The sequence below is a fragment of the Durotheca rogersii genome (assembly GCF_024521655.1).
Source record: "Durotheca rogersii strain YMJ 92031201 chromosome Unknown GGS23scaffold_54, whole genome shotgun sequence".
Lineage (NCBI taxonomy): Eukaryota > Fungi > Ascomycota > Sordariomycetes > Xylariales > Xylariaceae > Durotheca > Durotheca rogersii.
The window spans coordinates 58141-77084 of record NW_026251285.1 but is presented as its reverse complement, the minus strand read 5'-3'; the positions used below and the strand labels follow the sequence as shown (position 1 = coordinate 77084).

At 57.1% G+C, this 18944-nt stretch overlaps 5 protein-coding genes across 5 annotated transcripts; 2 read left to right on the top strand and 3 right to left on the bottom strand.

Moving 5' to 3' along the window:
* Positions 1-456: 456 nt before the first annotated feature.
* Positions 457-2610, bottom strand: GGS23DRAFT_608155 (LIM-domain binding protein-domain-containing protein; the record flags this gene model as incomplete). Its single annotated transcript, XM_051520163.1, has 6 exons — positions 457-945; positions 1021-1047; positions 1103-1414; positions 1483-1791; positions 1871-2476; positions 2539-2610. The coding sequence occupies 6 exons, from the start codon at positions 2608-2610 to the stop codon at positions 457-459; spliced, it is 1815 nt and encodes a 604-aa protein (XP_051367252.1).
* A 2497-nt stretch (positions 2611-5107) lies between these two features.
* On the top strand, positions 5108-6214 carry GGS23DRAFT_589736 (uncharacterized protein; the record flags this gene model as incomplete). The annotated part of the gene is made up of 2 exons (XM_051517647.1): positions 5108-5816; positions 6076-6214. A coding segment is annotated over exon 1 (233 nt), but the record flags the coding sequence as incomplete, so codon positions are not given.
* GGS23DRAFT_443555 (HbrB-like protein) lies at positions 6076-9373 on the bottom strand. Its single transcript, XM_051513947.1, has one exon. The coding sequence runs from the start codon at positions 8895-8897 to the stop codon at positions 6339-6341; it is 2559 nt and encodes an 852-aa protein (XP_051367250.1). The 5' UTR covers positions 8898-9373; the 3' UTR covers positions 6076-6338.
* Position 9374: 1 nt separating this feature from the next.
* GGS23DRAFT_443567 (uncharacterized protein) lies at positions 9375-10506 on the top strand. Its single transcript, XM_051513948.1, has one exon. The coding sequence runs from the start codon at positions 9709-9711 to the stop codon at positions 10030-10032; it is 324 nt and encodes a 107-aa protein (XP_051367249.1). The 5' UTR covers positions 9375-9708; the 3' UTR covers positions 10033-10506.
* Positions 10478-18728, bottom strand: GGS23DRAFT_608153 (SPX-domain-containing protein; the record flags this gene model as incomplete). Its single annotated transcript, XM_051520162.1, has 11 exons — positions 10478-10594; positions 10680-11106; positions 11160-11268; positions 11339-11385; positions 11419-13780; positions 13848-13910; positions 15523-16300; positions 16364-16708; positions 16769-17969; positions 18053-18204; positions 18627-18728. 11 exons carry the CDS (start codon positions 18726-18728, stop codon positions 10478-10480), a joined length of 5703 nt encoding a protein of 1900 aa, XP_051367248.1.
* Positions 18729-18944: the final 216 nt, after the last annotated feature.

Below are 18944 nucleotides of genomic sequence, written 5' to 3'. Positions count from 1 at the left end.
GATCCAATGGAACCTCCATAGAGTCAACGCCAGATCATCCACCCACTTCTCTTATCTCTTTCCTCTGTCCCAGTCTCTCTCACTCTGCACCGCTTCCTTTCTTGCTCCGCCCCGCCCCGCCCCGCCCGGTTTGGCCCCCTCCCCTCTCTCATCCTCTCCGCGTGGTGAATTGATTACTGAAATGGAGGAGCTTAAAGTGATTATTCTTGCGCGGCCGGAAACGTCAATCGTAGGGGGAATCGCTTTAAAAAAAAAAAGTCTCGAAACCCTTCCGAGTCCCCAAATGATAATGCAAACCCTGAACGTCCAGCCCATGTAATAGTGCATACGAAAGAGCCGAGCAGATGGAAAAACAGTATAAAATTCCGTATTCAGAAGCGACGCCGGTATGCGAGATGTGTTTTATTTCTTCGGAAACCTGCCGCTCCGACAGCGGCCGAGATGGGTAGGTATTCATCACGCTGGGTTGCCTTTTAGACGCTTCTGCAGTCGCGGCGTCGGGGGTTTCTTGCCGGCTATCGTTACGACCCCGTTGACCTGAGGACCCCCAATACTTGCCGGCGTAGGTGCGCCGCTCTCCTCCTCCGTCTTCACCGTCGACGGCCTTCTCCGCTTATTGCTCGCGGGACTCGTGTTAGCACTGGGTCCGCTGGAACTAGTTCCTTGTTGGCTCTGCTGCAGCTGCATGCCCGGCGCCTGCATGTGTCCCTGAGCAGGACTGCCTAGATGAGGCGAGTTCGGAAGTTGGAGATGCGTGGCAGCCGGCGAAGCGCCCATGGGAAACTGGTTAAAATTAGGGGTCCGTGGGTTTGGCGGACCGTTAGCTTGCGCCTGCCCATTCACCCCTGGTTGTTGTGGCCCGTTCGTGATATTCTGGCTGACGTATTGTTCGAGCGCGCCATAGGGGGATAAGTTGGGATGCGCGTGGTAGAAGTTGAACAACGGCTGGTCGAGTCGATAGGTTAGTTCACTGCCTCGAAATCTCGAAAAGATCGTGGCCCTTGATCATTCATAACTCACATTCATTTGTCCGACGACCTCGATGATCTTGGGGTGTCGTGTTAGTGATGATACACGTGAGGCGGATGGGGGCGCGACATACCTCTAGAAATTGGAAAACAGCCTCCGTAATGCCAATGTTCTGCTTGACTGCGGATACAGGTAGATCGATATCCGGAGGTGCGTATGCCGGCGACTTCAGCGACTTTTTCCCTTTCTTGCTCATCTCCGGTGACGACCGCGTGTCTTGACCATTTACCTTGCGCCACTGCTTAACCCATAGGTGGGCCGGCTTCGCCGCCTCGATGACCATCTTCCGCGAGTGGTATTCCTCGTGGCTCTGTGTGATAAACTCTAGGAGCTCTAGCTTTTGGTCGCTATCGAACTGGGCCCGGAGACTCCCCGTTGCGACGACCTAAACGTAGGCGTATCAGACGTCTGGCACTTGGACGGTGGCTTGGCTTTCCGCCTCGTACTACTTACATGAGAGTTGTCGAACCAGTAGGTGAGACTCGCTTTCTGGTTCTCGATGAAGTGGCAACCGTTCGGTAAAGGCCTGTCGGTGATGCCTTTCTCGAATGTCAAGTTGATCCTCCTAATACCGCTCTCGAAATGTGTATGAAAATATCGGGCTAGGGCAGGTTGCGTTATCTCGTACTGCTTATCCGCGTGCTCTTCGTTCGCCGGCTCGTTTCCGATATAGAACAGGGAGAGTCTAAAGACACCACGGGGTGAAAAGAATTGCGTTACAAAGCCGTTCCAATATGTTAAATCGTCCTTTGACCTCGAGCCCTACCCCAGCCGACACATTAGCAATCGCGTTCCGCCTACCGAGTGGTAAGGCTTGGGTAGGGGTGATGTTGGGACTAACAGGATAACCACTTAAATGCTCGCCGAACTGGAGCAACTTTAATAGACAGTGACCTTTCATGCCATCATTCTTGTGCTGTAATTGGTGGAGATTATTGGCCAGCTGCTGTTGGTTGTGGCTAACCTGAAGCATCTGCGCCGTGGGTTGCTGAGGTTGGCCTTGTTGACCGTTCAGCGACTGGCCCTGCCCCTGAGGTTGCTGCGGCTGGTTGCCCTGGACGGGGTTAGGTCCCTGATTCTGCGGTTGGTTGGGCTGCACGCCGGCAGGGGTCGGTGCCCTCTGCGGCCCTTGGGGGTTAGGTTGAGGTTGCGGACCCGGTTGCGGGCCCGGTTGCGGCTGTCCTGGTTGCGGCTGTCCCGGTTGGGACGGCTGCCCTTGCGGTTGCGGCTGACCTGGCGGTTGGGGTTGGGATTGGGGTCCTTGGCCTTGGGGGCCTTGCGAGGCCTGCTGCGCCATCGACTGCGCGATTTGCGCCTGCTGGAGGCTCTGCATATGTTGCTGGCTCATCGGTCCCGAATGGCCAGGTTGGCCTCCCGGATGCATCTGGCTATTTGCTTGCTGGTGGGCTTGATGCTGCTGCATCGCTAGCTGCTGCGCGAAGATTTGCTTTACGGGACGCGGTTAGTATCCATGTAGTAGTAGTGATGGAATCGGCGGGGTTGATTCACCTGGGCATGTTGAGCGTTGTGATGCTGTCCCTGTTGCGCAAGATGCGCCTGTGGGAGATGCGCCTGGGGCATACCGACTCGCTGCATCGTGCCTGCGCGACTCATGGCCTGGAACTGAGCCATATTCACGCCCTGCATGTTCATTGGGATACCACCGTACATCTGCTGCTGCAATAGGACTTGTCGCTGGTGGAGCATCCGCTGCTGATGCTGCATCTGCGCCATCACTTGCGGGTTGGGCGACACTGTAGGAGCATAGCCGCGTCAGCACGTACATTCAACAGGTCTGGGGAGAGAGGAAGTGGGGTGAGCATGTCTTACTTGCGTACTGCTGAGCGTGCGGCTGCGAAAACATCTGCTGAGAATTCATATGCTGAAGGGCATGAGCGTTCGGGCCGTTAGCACCGGGGGGCATGCCTCCCATCATGGCAGCCGGATTGACCTGCCCGCCGGGGCCAGACACGGCCATATGGGCACCCATCTGAGAAGGCATGCCCGGCTGGGCGCCCGGCTGACTCGGGTTGTGAGCCATACCCGGAGCACCCATAGGGTGACCGGGGTGGACGCCGGGATGCTGCTGCATGCCGGGATGGAAACCACCTGGTCCCAAACTGGCCATCATTTCTGCTGATGCCGACTATCCACCGCGTGGATCCTAACGACTAGAGGCCGTCCCAATCTCATACGCTTCCTGCCTGTCCGTCCGCGGTGGCGGTCTGGGTGTGATCGACCAACCGACCTGACTGGCAGCAGGAAAAGTCGGGGACCACGACGGACCACCGGTTTCTCGTCGTTGGGCTGAGTCTAACGAAAGCGGTTTGCTAGATACTCGTGGGTTGGTGCAAGTGCGACCTGACGCGATGTCACCACTGATGGGGTGATGAAGGTATCCAATGGCGCGGCCGCGAGGCGGCTCGAGCTACCCACCAACAAGGGACGATAGGGACGCTTTCCTCGAGGGTCGGTACGTAGAAAGGATATGTAGCCACGACGCTACGTGAGGCGACTTGAGGTAGAAATGGCAGGCAATTGAAGCGACATGCGCAGGCCTAGCCAGCCAGAGAGACAGAGAGAGATGGGGACTAGGGAGATGCGAGACGGCAAGAGAGTTTATCGGGTGCGGGGATGGGGATCTGTTTTTTTTTTTCTCCCTCCCTCGCGCGCCAGGCGTAAGCACGGTAGACTTTGGCCGGCGAGTCGATAGAGAGGATATGTCAAGTGGAAGGCTATGTCGAGGTAGTTCGTCGGGGGGAGGGGGGGGGCTGGCGGTGGAGGACGGAGATACGCGGCCGAGACTCAAGCGAGACCGATCGCTCTCCTCAATAGCATTCCCCCAGCGGTAGCAAGTCCGTTCCGCGTCGGAAACAATTGGCCGGGTGGTGACGTTGCCGTTGCCGTGGCCAGGATGGCTCAGGAGCCAGGCAAGGGTGGACGTGTACGATGCGATTGCGATATGGGGAATGGGTCGGCAGCGCCGGGCGGTGTTGGGCCTGGGTGTGGGCTTCGGCGTTGGTGTTGTGAGAGCAAAGCAGTACCGGTCCTAGAGATGCGGACGGCGATGTTTGTGCGTTTGGCGGCAGCGAACTCGGCTCAGGCACGGTTGAGGGTGGTGCTCGGTCAATCACCAGGATACGAGATGGCGCCAGCCCGAAGCGAGAGGAACGGGAGAGGTGTACGCGTATGGGCTGTTGCGTCCCTATTGCGGATGTAGAGATGGGCGTCCGTGTTGTCGCGGGCGCGACGGGGTGCAGAATGTGCCAGCGACGGGGGGTTGTGCAGGAATGGGTTCCGTGTGTAGGCCAGCAGGCGTGGTAAGCAGGCCTGCTGTATGTGTCTGGGTGTGTGCGTGCTTGTGTGTGTGTGTGTGCAGGTATGTTAATATGTTCAGCAGCGTTGAGTCGATCTCTCGCGACAACGTCGGCCGGTCATTTCTGGGAAGATCAACCTCAGTACCGAGTGCTAAGCCAGGCCTAATAAGCAGCAGGACGAAGAACCCTTCCGCTGCGAGCCCGGTAAGCCCAGCAAGGCAAAACAATAATGCGAAGGGCGCCGATGGGAAAAAGTGGCGGGTGGTCCGTAGGTATCAGCCCAGACTAATTGGGGGAGAGGAGAGAAAAAGGTAAGGGGAAGAATAAAAAAAGGGTGCGATGTGGGCTGGCAGCGAGCGCGAGGTGGGAAAGCCGAGCAGCCAGGCGGAGGAGCCAGGCGGAGGAGGACGGGGCCTTGATACGTACAAACTAAGTGTACCTACCTACCTGCCTGCGCACCCCGAGGTACCTCCCTCCCTCCTAGCCCAAGGCGAGGCGGCGAAGGTGTGAATGCTGGGAGATGGGGCTGAAAAGTGTGGCGACGCTTAGGAGGTACCTAAGGTACCTAACCCATCATTCGGTACGCTGACCGAGGGTGAAACGCCGAGCCACAGACTTGCGACTACTACTATAGTATTACCACCTACAGGCTACAGTACCCCTCTAGGTACCTAGGTACATAAGGTAGGTACGCATACCTACGTGTAGATGTGTTGAGTCACATGACCTCCCGTTCGTAATCAGGTACGCATGTAGGTGCTACCTGCACGGGTCCACATGTCAATAGGCCCCACAATAAATTTTTTCCTCGTAGCTTCAAAAACTTGCCTGGTCACCCGCAACAGAGCTTCTTCTTCCTCTTCTTCCCAATATCCCAATCGATGGTATCTTCCGTTGTTCTCTGCCCTCTCCCCCCCTCTCCCCCCCCGGCGCGCGGCTGCGGGCGACATGGTCGACGAGGCCGCGCCCGCAGGATTGGGATGCTCAACAGCCGTGCCGTAGCTAGCAGCTCGCAGCGCGATGGCTGGATATGCCTTGGTTAGTCTCAATTTCTTCCTCTTCACTTCCTTCTAACTGCGGGAAAACGCACCGCTGGGTCGTGTCGCTCCCCGATGGATTATCAGGATGACAACCAACATAAACATGTCTTCTTTTCCCAACTGAATCGACCATGAGAGAAGCTCAGTCTGTTCGGGCAATGCCACATCGGCGGCGCCTGTTACTTGCCAGTATACTTTGTCTGATTTCCCCTCCCTATGAGCTCTGTGCCTCTGATACTCAACCCTCTCCCTCCAGCGATGGCGAGGGCACTGGACGCAGAGGCCTCTGCTATCATAGAATGGGGGTATCCAGAAGGGCCGCTCGCCCTCGTTTTTTTCCCAATCCGGGGACGTCGTTCTCTAGCTAACCCAACCCCCAAGTATGCATATGCGACCGGCAAATCATCTACACGGCTTCTCCAAGAGTAAGGTCAGTCTACGAAATTTCTCCTCGTTTCAGGAATCCTTCTTGGCCACCTCGGTCTGTCGAGATTCTGGCCGCGTTTGTTTGTTTCGTGATGATATTTCCAACCACATTCGCAGTTTCCACTCGAGCTTCACTCAGAGCCTTTTGCGAAGCAGATGAGGGCATTTCCTTCCTTGGATGTCTGATAGAACATTCTCAACGCACACTAGCATCTTGCTGCCAATACTTTGATGTTGGGTTTCGGCTAACCGTATCCTGGCAGATATTTCAACCGCACCCTCGGGCCATCAGCTACCGTCGATCGCGTTTCGCGATGAGTAACATGAACCGTTGCGTGGTCAAACTCCGTATCGTTAGATAGAGATATATTCGCAATCAACAGTCCCCTTAAAACTCCTAGCCGGCGTTTTCCTCGTAACCTATGTCCGTGACAGATCCTATACCAACCCGGTTTGTGACTAGATGCCCAAAAGACCACTTCAGGTTTGTCTGTATAGCCGCACCGCTCTCGTACACTGCGAGCCCTCATGAAGCCACCTCGACGCCTTCGTGTATCCCCTCCCTCGGGCTCAGGTGGCCGATAGAATTGTTGTTTTCGTGCCTCTTGACCCTTCCCCCCACCATGCCCCTCCGGTTCCTGCCCGTCCGCCCCCTGCCCAACCAGTTCAGCTTGAGCAGCCGGCCCAGCTCCGCCACCATCTTGCTCCCGTCGTCGGCCCCTACCGCGTTGGCGCCGGCGTCGACGCTGGCCAGCACGCTCATGCACTGGAGCATGCGGCCCACCATCTCCGTCACCTGCTTGCTGTCCTCGACGTTCTGCTCGCGCAAGCTGCCGAGCGCGTCCCTGCCGCCCCGGTCGCCGCCGCCGTCCCTCGTCTGCGGCGTGAAGGGCCTGAGCAGACTTCCGGCGCCCGCCGAGGCCGGCTCAGACACGCCGCTGCCAAAGGATACGTTGCTGATCGCGCGGCTCCGCGACGGGTTCGAGTCGTTGCCGAAGACCGTCGTCGAGTTGGAATTGTAGCTGGCGACGCTGGGGTCCAGCGACATGGCCGTCCCCGGCCGTCCGGAGAACCCGTCGACCGGCGACGTCGAGAGGGCTGCCACGTTCTCGTTCAGCAGCGGCGGCGACGCCAAGGCGAGCGAGGCGAGGGAAGACGGCAGATGTTCGAGGGACAGCCGGGAGAAGATGGTCTTGAGCTTCTCGTATCGGGGTATGATCAAGTGGTCGCGGTAGGCTATGAGGACGAGTCGCCGAACGTCTAGGACGGCGGAAGCAGGGGATACGTGGGGCTGCTCGGGATTCGGCCCCGGAGAGCTAGCTACTACGCCTCCCCAGAAGTCCCGTGCCTTCTCGGGGGTTAAGAGGGACCCGGAGCCAGAAAACTCCAAATCCAAAGGCAGGAAGACGGCCTGGATGTAAGGCAGAATGCTCGTAAACGTAAAGATCCACAGCTCGACTAGCGCAGGGATCAGCCTATCCTCGGGAGTCTTGCGTAACGTGTGGTCGAGGGAGGAGAAGCCGGTCGACAGCAAATCCCGCAGGTCGTCGATGATGATATAGGCCGACCGACGCTGGATGCAGTGTTGGATATGCATGACAACAACACGGTTGAAATCCTCTACCGGCAGGCGCAGATCCTCCCCCTCGAATATGACGAGGAGCTTCCCCCTCAGATACGGCCAGGCATCGTCAAGGGACATGTTATGAAGACCATATTTACCAAAGTCGAGGGGGTCGAGGAGATATGAGGGTGTGTTGGACCCGAGACTGCCAGGCCCGGACCATTCAGCACCAGGGCCGAAAGACAATTCGTTGCCGTCATCTTTCCTCTTCTCGCGTAGTGCGCGCCCCCCATGCCGCAAATCGAGGCCGCTCACGCTTTTCCCGAAATTGTTATTGGGGCCGGGACTCGGCGGCAGGTGGAAGCTGTACAGGCTCGACGGCGCACTCGGGTCGACAGGCCGCGAGTTGCTAGCAGCAGAGGACAGGAGTAGGTGGTAGTCGTCTTTACTGCTCAACTTATGCTTCTGACGAGATAGGAAGTGGTGCCTGCGTTCCTTGTCCTTCTCCTTACCTTCCCCCCCCGTGGTCGCGTCGCCAGGTCGAATAGTCACGGCAGACGAGTTCCCCAAACTGTAGAAGGACTGCGAATCGGCGAGACTAGTGGTACTAAAGTTGGCGCGTTGTAGAGAGGCCAGAGCAGAACCAATCTTTCCCGGACTCGGAAGGGGTCGATCCTTCGCGTCGCCCTTGGTCTCGATCTTCTTTGGCCGAGAGAAAAGCTTTACCTTGGACTTCTCTGCCTTTGCGGGCTTCTCTGGTATCGCTACAGGGGGCGGTACGGGCTGATCTGGCGGCGGCAAACCTGGCGAGGTTTGAGGAGATCTCGGGAAGACAACATTGGCGGCGGCGGTGGCGGCGGCGGCGGCATGGCTGCCGAGCAGGCCGTTATGATATCCCTGGGAGCCAAAGCCGTTATCTCGCGGGCCACTCGCCTCGGTCAGGCTCAGCATGGGAGGGCTTCGGGGGCCGGGACCAGGTTTGGGGCCCGGCCTCTTGGCAGCATCGTGGGCATCACTCCCAGGGAAGGGAACGGTCTGTGATCGGTGGCGGCTGTGCTGCTGGTGCTGCATGGCGGCCTGGGCGGCTATCTGGCTGGCCGAAAGCGCGCCGGGCTGCGGCTGGGCCATGGCGACTTGGGAGAGGTTGGATGTGCTCGTGGAGGGCAGCGTGGGTTCGAAGAGGCCTTGAGTTTGGGAGTGCTTCCTGACGTGGCCGACGCGCGCAGGCGGGAGAGTCAGGGGCGAAGCGGTTCTGGCGGAGGGAAGGTCGTTATTGGTTCTGTTGGGACGGGAGAAGTTTTGCGGGCTGCTGGTAAGGGATGAGCCACCGGCGAGGCCACCAGAGGTAGAGGGGCCTCTAGTCTTGGGTAGGGAGATGGTATCGTCGCTAGAGGAGGATTCTATCCTGCGGATCTGAGGTCGCGAAGGGGCAGCGGAAGCGGCAGCGGCAGCGGCAGTGGAAGAAACAGAGCCGGGCAGAGGCGAGAAGCTGCCCGGGGCTCTCGGTTGGGATCGCTGCATTGTGTCCGCGCGCGCGCGCGCCTGCGTGCGTGCGTGTGTGATCGAAACGTCCGAGTTCCCAGCCCAGCTCCGTTACATCTTGTGCCAACCCTGCGATATATGTGATCGGCTCCACCCTGGTTTCTGATTTGTCGCTGTATGTATATACAATGCGTTCCCAAGGTAGCTTGGGTAGCTTGTCGGGTAGCTAGTTGTAGGCAGCGCACGGAGGCAAGGCGTCGTTTCGCGATCCGCCGAACTTGATTCGTATCGCCGAGATCGCAGCGGTGCAGAGGCGGAGGACAGGTCGGGTGAATCTTGTCGGCGACGGTAGGGAATGTAGTAGTAGGGAGGAGGCAGGTTGGATGGTTCCTCCATGGAGAAAGATAAACCCCAGGATGGTGAGATGTACATGACATCTGGAGGTACCTAGATAGGTTGGGTGTAGGTACCTCCTAAGGATAGGAGGAGGTTATGTGCAGCAGGTACCCCAAGTACCCCTTCTACAACGCGGGTACATCAGGGAGGTGCTATAATAGGTACCTATCTCAGGGTAGACGGGGAGGAGGGGTATTGGAACCCGGCAGTGATGCCTCAGGTACTAGCATGGGGCAGATTAGGTACCTGGCGCAATACGATACCACCCTGTGGTCTCATCGTGTCCGCTCCCTGCTGAGTCTCTTCTGCGCGACATCTCGCATCCCACCTTCAACTCGTTCCGCACAATAGGGTATATCCGTCGCCTCTCCCCCGCTGCCCTCCCCCAGGCGCCTTTTCGCTACGCGGACACCACCCCTTACGCATCCGCCGATAACCACCGCAGCCGACGACCATGGCCGCCGAGCACGTCAAAGCCACCTACGCCAACTCCTCGACCTCCTCGCCTTCGCCCGCCACCGCCCCCTTCGCCCTGCTCTCCGCGCCCCTCCCCGCCCCCGTCGCCGGCCCCGCCACCGCCTATCTCGCCGCCCTCCGCAGCGCCGTGGCCGACCTGCAGGAGCGCACCAACGCCGAGCTGACCGCGCGCATGGGCCACGAGACGACCGCCGCCGCTTCTACCGCTGCTGGTGCCGGCGGTGCCAGCGGGGTCGTCGACGAGGCAGCCGAGGAGAAGAACTACGGCGAGGAGGTTGTCGAGCAGGACGACGAGGTGTAGCTGGATGCACGTCCGAGCAGGGAATGGCGTGCGTGTATGCGCGGCTGGTCGGCGGCACGAGCTCCGTCCGAGACGATCATTTTCTTGTCGCTCTCGGCTGGGCTACCAAGCACGGCAGGCGGTGGACTGGAGGCCGGCGCAAAATTACAGCGGCACAGCCGCCGAAATGCATGAATATCAATTTGACTGCTGCGGTCCACACGTTGGCAGGCGAATGGGATATACCCCCATCACCACTATCGACAACCACTCCCGCAACATGTAATACCCCCCGGCGTCTTATCTAGGGTATCCTCACAATTCCAGAAACAGAAACATGCCCCGGTTTCAGGGACATGTAGCGCAACTCCCGGCACGGTCCCTTGCTTCCTCCTGTTCAGCCAATCTATCAGGCGGTCTTTGCCAAAAACTCGCTCTGGGCTAGTGCCGGCGTCTGAGATGGGCGTCAACGCGGGTACAGTCGCTTCCGCAATTTCGACCTCATTCCAGCTGGTTCAGCCATGCCTGCCCCAAGAACCGGCAATCCGCTCCGCTCGGCTGCCACTCGCGCTACGTCGTCTCCCTAAACACCCGTAATGGACCACACTGTTGTCAGGAAGCACGGCTACCACACTATTACCTAATCTCTTGTGGCAGACGCCGCATACTCTCTCTTCGCCGATGACTACCCTTCTGTTGCGCCCGGATTGGCCGCCGGGGATGCCGTCCCCAAGCAGCAGCAACGCTTGCGCGTTCACCAGCTGCGTTTTGCGCAAACCCTCGACGATTCTCGATTCTGATATCACACTATTGGCCGCGCGGATGCGTCCCCGGAAATACGACTCGAGCTCCGCGATGGGGATGTCGTTAGGGATAAGCGACAACGTAGACTCTGCCGGAAGACGGGAGCCGTGCCTGGACAGCAGCTCCAAGGCGGGCTCGAGGTTTGGTTTGTTAGGCGGTGGTGGAGTCAGGTATAAGGAAAGGAGCATGTGATATATGGAAGGCGCCGAATCCGGGTCGTTCTGGTCGACCGAGGGCGCGGGAAAAGATTCTCGCCGAGTGCTAGGCAGTGCGTGGATGCGATTGCAATACCTAGTAATCCAATCGTAAGCAGTGATCGTTGCCGGTGAAACACGTACACATACTCTTCTGCTTTCGCATAATCTTGTATGTTGAACACGTAAATCTCGAGAGCTTGCTTGTGCGATCCCATGTTGCTGAATACTATGGCCCGGGCCTCGTAGAACGCCGGGTCTATACATATGTCTATTAGCGGGCGGCTCTACTTCTCTTCGAGATCGGATATGCTCCTTTGGTGACCTACCATCGCGAGGGATGATACTGAGAGCCCTGCTGAGACTGTATTGCTGACTCCCCTTCAGGAAAGCTACGAGGCTCGCCAACCGCTCGTTCCACAGCTCGTTTCTTTCATCGGCCTTTAGGGCTTGGACGAGCAGCTCCACCAATCGATTGTGGAAATCGGGCGTGCCGTCTTCCAGCTCCGTGATGATGTGTTGCAAGTACCGGATTTCTAGGTAGACGTGGATGGTACCGAGATAGTTGACAACCTTCTCTCGAGGCAATGTCTCCGCATTCTCGCTATCGGCCACAAATATTTCTAATCCCTGGTCTGGATTGCGCCGTAGAACCCAGCTCGCAAACTCGAGGATAATATCGATCATTTCTGGGGGTAGATTCTGTAGATATTTGATGGTTCTTTGGGGGCCACGGAGTTGTTCGGGTATGGCCACTTCAGCCTCGTCGTGGCCATTGAGGTCGAGCGTGGCCACTTCGCTTTCCGCATCGGTGTCCCCGAATTTGCGGAGAAGGGTGAGCGCTTCTCGGTGGAGCTTCTTGCCATAGAAGAAGTCGACCAATTCGTTGTACCGGTTGTGCTTGAGCAAATGTTCATTCACCACCGCAGGGTCGCAGAAATTCGGAATGCGGAAGAGAGAGCCCGCAAGGGCAGGTGTAACAAACATCAGCCCACGGAAGAGAGTCGTATCGACCAGGGTGAACGTCTCCCTGAGCTCCTGTTCGAGTTGCTCGTCGGACTCGGAGCGAGGGTGTGTCAGTAAGGCGTCCAAATTCTCATCTATGCTTAGAGACGAATCCACATTCGTTGCGGGTTTGCCTAGCTTCAGCTTGCCCGTTGCAGGGTCGATCCACCGCTGGAGGCGCGCCCTCGTGCCGGCAAGATAGCTGTTGAGTTCCCGGACAGCCTTGGTCAAGTCTTTCCCTTCCAACGGTCCATCCTCACACGTAGTCTTCGCCTTAACCTGTATGCTCGCTGCGTCGTCGTTCTCGGCGGCGGTCGCCCTCTTAGATGAGGCGATGGACGCCGCATCCGAGTCTATTCTGCGGTGCCCGCTCATCCAATACTTTGCAAAGGTGGTCGGCCTAGATGGGGACGCGGCGTCGATGCCGGCATCGGCCTTTGCCGTCGTTTCGCCGTTGGCCTTTTCATCATCCTCGTGATCTTCCTCTTCCGAAGTTTCCTCTTGGGGCGTTTCGGCGGCGAGGTCGCCAGCAATCATCCTGGGATACAACCTGAGGACCCTCTGGGGAGGCGCGTGCACTTCATCCTCGTTAAACAATGCTAGGCTTTCCGAGAATTTCCTCTGCCTGAACAGGACCTCGGCTTTCAACATCTTGGCTTCCCGTAAGGTACTAGTCTTGTCCTTCAACAGCGCGTCTTCCAACATGCCGAGGACACTTACAGCTTCGTCGTACTTTGCTTTGTCGATCAGTTCCTGGACCTGGGTGTCGTAGTCGGTGGCTTCCATCTTCCACACAGCCCTCTCGCTGCTGATATGAAAACCCTTACCCGCATGCGCGAGGCTGGGCATGAGAGGCGGGAAATGCAGCTGTGCTGCGCCGGGGAGCTCCATCGTCTGTAGGAGGCTTAGAGTTTCCGGGTTCCGCACCTCTAGCGAGCCCTTGGCTGGTGGCTGAAGAGCTAAGATATAAGGATAGCTGTATCCGATGCTTTCGGGGGCGCTTTGCCAGGGAACCTGACGCTTGTCCAAGACGTTCCCATCCGTATCGATGAAGAGCGAATTGATGTCCCTCGCAAGTAGTATCTGCCCCTCGGCCAATCTCGTCACGAGCGGCTTCGGCATGTACCCTCCAAGTCCCATGTAGCCCATACTCGCGGCACCGAACCTGCCTCCTTGGCCTCCAGCCACGGCGGCGCCGACGCCGGCGATCTCGTGTATTTGCGAGGTAGTCACATCGACCAGGACATACCCTGCGTTCATGCCGCAGACCACCTTGGTCGCGTTTGCCCAACTTAGGGTTCTGATGGCCTCGGGTAGCACGATCTCGATGACCTCGTCACGCAGTTCGCTGTCGTGCCAGCTCCATAACAGCAGGCGCCGCTTTATAGCCACGGCAAGGCGGCTGATGATATCCGGAATGCCGGTTGCCGCATCCTTGACGATGTTGCTGGTGACAGCAAAGCACGTGGCATTTTTGGTGCGGGATATCGTCTCTATCAGCTCGTAGGTATGAATGTCGTGGAGAGAGACATAGTAGTTGGAGAGGGACACGAGAGTGTTGGCTTCTTTGATTACGGCTAGCTGGTCGATCGCACGCGTGGAGAATTTCTCGACTTCGCGGAGGAGTTCTGCGGGCTTGGGTTCAGGATTCGGATCCGGCTGCGTCGGCGTCGGAGAGGAAGAAGCACCGTTGGACGGCTGGGACGGTTCGTTCAGGCGGTATATTCGTAGGGAACCAGTGTTCAAGCCGACAAAGACGCGATCGCCTACGCAGCACAGGAAGCTAGGTCAGTACTCGAGCCGACAGAACTAGAGACAGGCGAAGAGACACACCGTGGGCCAAGATAGCCTCTATCTTGGACTTGTCGCGCTGCTTGAGCTCGATGATGGGGCGGGCTGTGAACGCGGAGAGCATGGCGCTCCGATGCTACCTTGGAACGATAGACATTGATTATACGAGAGGAATAGTTAAGCAACAGTACCAGTTAGCAACCCCAAGGAACCCGGTATTTGCGAAGCTCTATGCCGTCAGGTGGTTGCAGCGTTATGCGAGGAACGGAGAGGGAGGGAGGTAGGATGTGTGTGCGTATAGGCGGAGTAGTGGAAGTGGTGAGCATAGAATGGATGCCATGTGAACCGGCTTCGTCTCCCTAGCTGGCTCCGAGTATAAGAAGAACAACAACCCCGGCTACCATTGGAACTTGACCCATACGTACCTGGTACCTACGCTCAGTCGGGCGAGGTACCCAAGGTACCTCTAAGCAGGTACAATAACATCATCGCAGATAGCTCGGCCAATAAGCATCGGCAGGCATGGACGGCCAAGGCCGCAGTACCCTACCTCTACCTCTGAAAAGGTACCTCTTAGGCACCTTTTGGAAGGTTAGGTGGGTATCTTTAGGGAACTCAGGGTAGGTTTTATAGGTACCTACGTATTATGAAGCACCTAAAGTAATACCGCCTAGGTACCTATATGGCAGATCCGTTGGGTGCCCAATTCACGTACGTCTCTATATCCCCTCATCTTCCACGCCCAACGGTATAAGAAGAGGATAAGGCAATAAACACGATTGGGTATCTCCCTACCCACGTATATAGGTAGGTACCTAGCGTGTGCAGGACATTCCTATACGTGGCCGGACCACATCACTTACGCTGGCGAACTCAAGCTGTTAAAGATAACGAGGAGGGCAACGACTATCTCAACCAAGGTAGGTTAGGTAGGTAGATGAGGAGGTAGGAGGAGGTAGAGGGTAAAGAGCATACGACAGTTGGAAACGAAAAGAAACCCATGTGCCCAAGAGGAGGTATCTAGGTAGCTAGGTAGGTACCTGGGTATCCGATATATCCGATAAAAGACTGTGGTTATTCGTCCGTTTTATACTACAAAGAATGCCAGGTATATACCAATCTGCCTTCTAAAAGTAGGCCAGGATAAGCAGACACATGAGAGATATGAGGCACGTAGCATATGTGTGCATGCGTGTGTGTCGTGTGTGTGTCGGTGCGAACCAAGGAAAACGCGAATGGGGGACATGATTCTGCACTTTGGGCTACTTGGCAGTATCGTGTCCCTATACTGAGCATGTTCCATATGCCCTCGTAATGTCCCCCGAATAAGGGGAACCGCTACTATCTGTGTCTTACACCACATCCATTGGATAACCCCGGGATCTATAGTGGTAGCCGTCCCGGATCTATACAACCAAAACCATATAAGTCAGCTCCGTGGCGACGGGCATAGTCCATATACCCGCACTCGCTTCACCCATGTGCCCCCGTTTGTTATTACATCCCGATAATCCGCATGGCGCCATACCCGATAGTCACCGAAACCGCCAGGGTGAGCACGCTGCTCGGGATGCCGCGGCTGATAAAATGACTGACTTGCAAATATCGCTGTCCGGTAGCGTCCTCCTTCATGATCGCCGCTATGTATTGTTAGAACATCGGACTCGAGAGTTCGCAGCATTGGTGGTGGGCAGGGCCAAGTAAAAAAAAAACTCACTCATATTGGGGAAACCGCTAGTCGGCAGCGCCATCGCGGCGCTACACATGAGCGCCGCCGCCATGACGAGCAGGTTGGGGTGAGGCTCGTCCATCGCTTTTCCAATATCGGACACGAGTGGCAGGATAATCAGTGCGGCCACCGTGTGGCTGATGAAAGTCGCAATGACCAAGGTCAGGCTCGAGAAGATGAGCAGGACGCCGTACAGGTCCATCCCGTCAACCCTCTCGGATATGGTCCTGGCCACCGTGTGAAGAAGCCCCGACGACTTGACAGCCCTGCCGAGGGATAGACCACCTGCAGCGAGGATGATGATGGTCCAAGGGAAGTTGTTAAAATCCTCCTTGGTGAGTATCCCAACGCCGAAGAAGATCACGATCGGGATGATGGCAATGACACCCATATCACCCAACGTCGACTCGAGTTGATGGCTCGCGCACCAGAGTCCGATGGTGGAAAGGCATATGATCGACACGAACCACTGCAAGCCCGTGAACGACTCCTTCACCGACCTGATCGGCACGATGGTGACGCCTTTTCCGGGCTGGAACGTGGCAACAAGAAGGACCCAAATCAAGACAAGCGACACGATACCCACGGGTATCACGATAAAGAACCATTCGCCCCAGGTCGGAGCCGGTTCCATGACGCTCAACGCGACCAGATTCTGAGGTGAGGCGATGGGGGAGAGCATCCCGCCAATGTTAGACGCTAGCGCGATGCCCATGATCACGGCTTTGGACATGTTGGAGTCCGAAGGAAGATTACGCAGCATAGGCTATAAAATAGGAGATCCTTCCTGTCAGTCAGCCCGCGAGAACCTCGAGGGGTGTTCACATACCTCGACGATGGAGAAGCAGAGCACCGGGGCGGCAACATTGCTAACGAGCATGCTGGCGAAAGCGGCTACAAACATGACAGCAACGAGTACCGTCCTCGGCTGCGTCCCCGCCTTGCTAAGAACAAAAGTTGCGATTCGCTTGTCGATCTTGCATTTAGACAAGGCTGCGGCGATGGTGAAGCCTCCCAGCAGCAGCATGATGACAGGTGTCCACATAGCCGAGAATATATACGCGGTTGCCGCCTTCGAGTCTAGTCTATCGTACGGCGCGTTGTCCGAACGGACGACTCTCAGAACGACACAGAGGAACGGTATCAGGAGCGACGTCACGAACAGCGGTATTGCCTAACGGAGGCGGTTAGCGTGCTCTACGCACGGGGCGCATAGCATCTCGACATCTCTCACCTCGGTGGCCCACAGCAGACTAACGAACACCAACATGGCTAAGCAGTTTTGCTGTTCGGGGCTTTTCATGATGGGAACGAACAGGATCGCGAAGAAAACGGCGATTATTCCGAGAAGCGTAAACATGGCCGAGCTAAACAGCCAGGTCGGGCAGGTGAACCGTCCGAAGGGCAGGACGATTTCTCTCATGGGGGTCACGGGTGCGTCGTCGCCTTGCAGTCTCACCCCCAATCCATCATTCCGCGCGCCGAGGAGGCCCTGGCCGAGAGTCGCGGCCTCGGCACGACGTTCGAGGCCGATGAGGTCTCGCCATACCGTATTTCGTTCCCAGACGACGTGCTCCCTCAGGTGCGATCGGAGATCCTTCTTAGCCAGATCTTCGTCGCCTTGCCTGACGACGTCAGCATAGGCCTTCTCCAGGGCCCCGATAGTTTCCTCGATGTGCCTAACAGTCTCGGGTAGGAAAGGATACGCGACCTCGACTACATCCCTCATGTACTTCGGTCGGAATTCCCTATCGATGATCTTGTCGAACTTCTTGAGCACCTTGCTGAAACCGGTCTTGTTTAGTTGGACATACGACTTCAACTCGCAGAGCTGTACGTAGATATTGGTGATGCGTTTCTTCAACACGATGCCAGGGGAGAATAGATGGGCCGTCTCTGCGAAGTCGTCGTAGCCGACACTATATCTACGCGCCGACCTTGTGAATTCAGTCGAAGCCGTCAGGTCGGTAGAGGCAGCCATCGCGCTTGGGACGGTACGGCGTCGGCCGAGGGCGCTACCGAGACTTGGCCTCCTCCGCTTGGTGAGGGCAGAGGTCTCGTCCTGTCCGTCGTCGTCATCCTCGTCACTGTCCTCGATGCCATCATCGGTCGAACGGGCACTGCGGCCGCTCTGGGTGCTCCGAGGGCCGGGAGTGGGCTTTACTTGGTCGACAGTCAGATGCTGCGAGGTGGGTCTGTGCGGAAGAACGGGTTCATCGTGGGCATCTGCGTCGAACGATCCGACATCGCGCAGAACGTCGTCGGCCTCGTCCAAGAGCTCCTTTTCCTTCACACCGAAGAAGGAGGAGATTTTCTCTAGCTCGACATCCAAGGCTCGACCAAAGACAGCTTCGGGGTCCTCATTCTGGAGGAGGGGCCGCGTTTCGACATCAGAGGTACCGGGCTGGTGGGTGCTCTTCTCGAGCCCGTAGATCCTGAGGAGGCTCACGTCAATCCAGGTCGAGGCAGGCAGACGGTGATGGGGGGTGGAGGGGATAGAGGACAGCGGTAGACTCACAGTTTCTTGAGGCTGCTATAGGCGAGGTAGTGGCTGCTCCAATCTGGCACGGCATTGAACTGGATGCTGTGAGAAAACTTCATGTCGTCGCGCTCGTCGAGCCTGCGTCTCTTCTCGTCCCTCTTGGCTTTTCGTCGGCCGTTCTCGTCGGGCTGGCGTGGCCGAGACTGCTTGTGTCGGCTATCGAGCTGGCTGAGTTCGTAAGACTCGGCCGAGATGGCAGTGCTCCCTCCTCTACCCTTGGGCTCCGTCGAGGTCTGGCTGGAACGCTGGCGAGCTCGTTGCGCGTGAGCAGTGTCGCAGGAAGAGGAGGGGTCCACTGAAGACCAGGAGGGTGTTATGGTGGAAACCGGTTGGGATCCGATGCGAGTTGGTGGAAATCCAGATGCATGCGAAAGACGCCGGCGGCAATAGTGTGTCTGGACGGGTTTCTTCTCTCCAGGCGGTAGCGGCTCATGAGACCTGATGAAACGGGTACTCGGGCGCAATAAGCCGATATAATGATAATGATATCCTGTTCTCGGGCACCACCTGGGGCCCGGGCCAGTGACGGTGAGAGACAGGTTCGGTCTACATGCATAGACGGCAAGGAGGGTAGGTAGGCAACAGGGAGCAGACAGATGGCAATCTTATCGGAAGCCTCCGTGTGGCTCCACACCCCTTTGCTTAGATACATATAGGGCACTTAGACATGGGTGCGGGTCGATATGCAGGTACAAGAAGCTCCGCCAACAGGATAGAACTTGTATGTGCATAGTACTTGAATCTCATTGTCCAAACAACCTGCGCAGTTAGATAATATTATCTCGTCGTATTAAAGAGCAGGACTAGTAGCCTGTCCCCCTAATCTCCCATTCCTCTCCGAAGACATCATATTACATGTCGCGTAGCA